Source organism: Neofelis nebulosa, chromosome 2 (genome assembly GCF_028018385.1).
Source record: "Neofelis nebulosa isolate mNeoNeb1 chromosome 2, mNeoNeb1.pri, whole genome shotgun sequence".
Lineage (NCBI taxonomy): Eukaryota > Metazoa > Chordata > Mammalia > Carnivora > Felidae > Neofelis > Neofelis nebulosa.
Window position 1 is genome coordinate 114,646,842 of NC_080783.1, and position 3,669 is coordinate 114,650,510.

Consider the following 3,669-nt stretch of genomic DNA (forward strand, 5'->3'; position numbering starts at 1 on the left):
AGAGGCATGGGGGAAGGTGATGTATGGGGGTGAGGAGGACACACTTGGAGACTGTGCTAATTGGCAGCTCTGAATGTGGGGGTGTTAAAGAGTTCACCTCATTTTCAAGGTGTTCTCACTCTGTCTCTGAATTCCAAGGGCATGAAGTGGTGCCTAAGTCATCACATAATTGATGCCACCCTGACATATTGTTCCTTGTTTCACAGAGGTCTTCTCCCAGGGATTGTTGGACCCAAAGGCCCAGAGCCCCTGTTCTCTGTTTTTATAGCACCTTTCATGTTCTGCACAAATAGGAGGGAGGTGCTTACTAATGTGCTGATGGGTTGGTAGGGTAGCGGGGGGAAAGATGGATAAATAGGTGAGTGGATGGATGGAGGAGAGACCGCTGAAAGGTGCAGAAGGAGTCTCAGGGACGAGGAGCAGCCCAGCCATGCAGGCAAGCAAGTCTCAGAGCTTTGGTCTGGAGCTAACTCTGTGTTCTCCAGGGCCTGTAATGTATGTTAGGGATAATCCAGACATTCAATTCATGATAGTTTCCTCTCTGCCTCCTTTTGGGTATTTCTGCTGGCTCTTAGTGACTGCCCTGGAGCCCAGAGACATGAAAGAGACACAGGTATAGGAAAGGAGGTTCAAATACTCTAATCTGTAGACCATTTTATAGGAGCGGGGTTTGGTGGAGAGGGATAGAGTAGGTAGTGGAAACAATAGGAACTAGCAGTTTGGATTCCTTGTAGGTCTGAATTATCTGGTTACCACAATCAGATAATGTGAAGAATCAAAAGTGGGAGGGCAGTAGGGGGAAATAGCTCAGGGGACTCCCCAACTGAGGAACAACTGGGGGCTCTGATTTTAATCACATGTTGACAATGGATATAGTGTGTTGAGTATACAGTGTGGTTGCATAGATTTTTCCCAATGGCACATTTGGTTAGCTTGGAGAAAACTTGCTCTTCTCTTTTATTTATGAGAGAAGTTTAAGGCCTTATTCTCAATTCCTTTGGACCTGGAAGCCCTTGGAGTCTATTCTCTGAAATATAATTTATTTGCCTCAGTCCTTCTCCTCTGCTAGGTAGCTCTTAGCTGATGGGGGGGGGGGTGGCGGGTAGGGTTCCCTTGCTCTTTCTCTGCTGCCAAGGATGCTTTTTCCTCACACATGTTCTCCAGTTGGGAATCATCTCCCCCTGGTTCCAGCTGTGTTCTCGATTTCCCTGGGTGTGGGGTGTGTCTCCATGCTGCAGAAGTGCTCACCTCAAATCCTTATCTTGGCAGGACCACTGGAAATGCCCCACCGCTCACAAGTACATCCATACCATGCCTGCTGCTCTGCCCACACCCACATGCCCAACTCCCTAGGGCTCTACAGCAGGGGCAGGGTACAAAACCTGCAGGATGTAACACTGTTCAACAACAAAAGAATCAGACTGAAACATTTGTGCCAGAGGAACTATGTTCAATTGTTTGGAAAACAGGAGTGAAAGAGGGAGGTGGTAAGAAAGGTGTCTGGCCTGCTGCCCAAGCTTCCGAGAAGCAGACGGTGATATAAATACAAGTCAGTAGGGATGGTTACACAGTTCAGAACCAGATCCTTGTCTGAGGTGAAAATTGCAGCTGATAATTAACAAGAGGTCGAGACTGAAGAAGCCACCCTCCTGGTGCTTGAGGCCAGAAGCTGGGGGTGAGTGGGGCTGACAGCTGGCTGTCTGAGAAAGCGGCAGTGAACTTCATGCTGCTGTTTTCCCTGGAGGTTCCGCCTCTGGTCACATGCTGGGGTCTTACTTCTGCTTGGACTTCTGGCACTGCTGAGGGGGTGAGCATTTCTGTTGGCACTTGGGCGCATAAGACTCCTTGCACTTGGGTGGAGGCTGACAAGGCTGCTTGGTTTGCTGAGGTGGAGGACAGCACTGCTGGGGTGGGGGAGCACACTGCTGGGGTGGGGGAGCACACTGCTGAGGTGGAGGGCAGCATTGCTGGGGGGGAGCACACTGCTTCTGCTTCTGCTGAGACATTCTGGGTTGATGCACAACTGGAAACAGAAAAACACAGAAGTGAGGAGCACCCTCACCACAGAGATACTCTGGGCCCCAGGCTGGGTTGGGGGGGGGGACCTCCTGCCACATTCACATCCTGCTATGCTTCTACTTTACCTTGGTGGCTCCACAACTGAAGGTGTGTGTGTGTAAATGTGTGTGTGAGAATAAGTTGTGGCTAAAAGTTTGTAAGTCATTTAAATTCTTTCTGAGACAGAAACATGGAAGGAAGGAGGTAGGAAAGGAACAGGAGAAGAAGGGAGAAGGGAAAGAGGGAGAAGGAAAGACATGGAGGGCAAGAACAAAAAGAATATACTTTTATGGCAAAACTATGGAATCTGCAACAGGATTGCCTGGGATCAGAGTCCTGGCTAAATCATTAACCTGCTGTGTGACTTTGAGCAAGTTACTTAGCCTCTCTGTACTCACATCTCTTAGGGTTGTCGAGATTAAATGAGTACATAAAATACATATAAACATGCATGCATACATACATGTACATGTGTGTGTGCACACCTGCAACCACACAGAGTACCTGGCACATGATGAACACAGCATAAGGATTTTGATTTATTGAATAAATTTCTAAAAGCATCTCTTTTCTCTAAGAGAATTATAGAAAAGAGGAATCTAGAGACAAAATGTATCTTTTAGCTTGACTCTTCACTACAGTTGAAGAAAATGGACCTCAGAGAGGGAAGTAATTAGTCTCCAGTCACACAGCACAAGAGGGTGTAACAGTGGTCCCCAATTCCCGGACAGGACCTTGCCCCTGTGCCACATCATTCTGTCCCTGCTGTTCTGTGCTCCTCGGGGTCTCTGCACCCCTGTCCCCAATGCAGCCTTCTTCTCTCCCACCCTATAGTTACTTTTTCCATAAAAGGCAACTCTGCCAGCTGCTATGTCTCATAGCTGGCACACCCGCTCCTTCTACTAACCCCCTTTCAATATCTGGCAAGACCCAACACCCGTAATACAACCAGCAGGATCCTCAAGGCACCAGTCTGAGGCTTTCTTCTCCCATCCCAGCCCAGCCCCCACACCCCTTGGCTGGATGGCTTGCAGACCACTACAGGTTGGTCCCCAATAACACAGAAAAGAGAGATGCTAAATGAGGTCTTTCCGGCCAACCACCCAGAGCTCCAGCCCAGCTCCCAGCAAGGTTGGAACCACATAGAGCAAGGCTGCTAGCAGAGGCACTGCTTTGCCAGACTTACCCAAGTTCTCTTTGCCAAGAGGCTGGAGTGTGGAGATGTCAAAGGGTTTGGGCTGCCCTGAGCCTTCCCACCTTTTATACATCTCACATCCCTGCCCGAGGCCATGAGATGGTTTAGGATTGGAGTGTCCTAATTAGTCCCTTCCTCAAATTTCAGGTTTTACTCACCCCTCCAGGGCTGTCAGCCTCCTTGTGGCATGGCAGGACTTGGGGTGATGGTGCCTTTACTCTGGCCTCTGCCCCACCTCCCTCTCACTTTACGAGGCTGGCTGCCTTGGATTTCCAAACCCACTCGTGACTTTTGACTTAGAACCTTGGCATCTGGGATGGTCCTAAGCAGACATTCAGGACAGTACTGGTTATGGGGGTGTGAGGGCAGGGTTCCGGGAAGTTCTGTTTGGCAGAGAGGAGGGGGTGGCCTGGGTG

The 3,669-nt window shown here is 49.5% G+C and overlaps 1 protein-coding gene across 1 annotated transcript; it reads right to left on the reverse strand.

Annotated features, from left to right (window-relative positions):
• Positions 1-1,503: 1,503 nt before the first annotated feature.
• LOC131493175 (putative small proline-rich protein 5) lies at positions 1,504-3,341 on the reverse strand. Its single transcript, XM_058697382.1, has 2 exons — positions 3,245-3,341; positions 1,504-2,023 (listed from the first exon to the last, which is right to left on the reverse strand). Exons 1-2 carry the CDS (start codon positions 3,324-3,326, stop codon positions 1,773-1,775), a joined length of 333 nt encoding a protein of 110 aa, XP_058553365.1. The 5' UTR covers positions 3,327-3,341; the 3' UTR covers positions 1,504-1,772.
• Positions 3,342-3,669: the final 328 nt, after the last annotated feature.

Excerpts from the sequence above, each read along its gene's own strand:
- LOC131493175 (XM_058697382.1), bottom strand. The coding sequence starts at position 3,326 with ATGTATAAAAGGTGGGAAGGCTCAGGGCAGCCCAAACCCTTTGACATC. Across the intron at positions 2,024-3,244 it reads TCTTGGCAAAGAGAACTTGG|TTGTGCATCAACCCAGAATG; the intron begins GTAAGTCTGGCA and ends TTCTGTTTCCAG.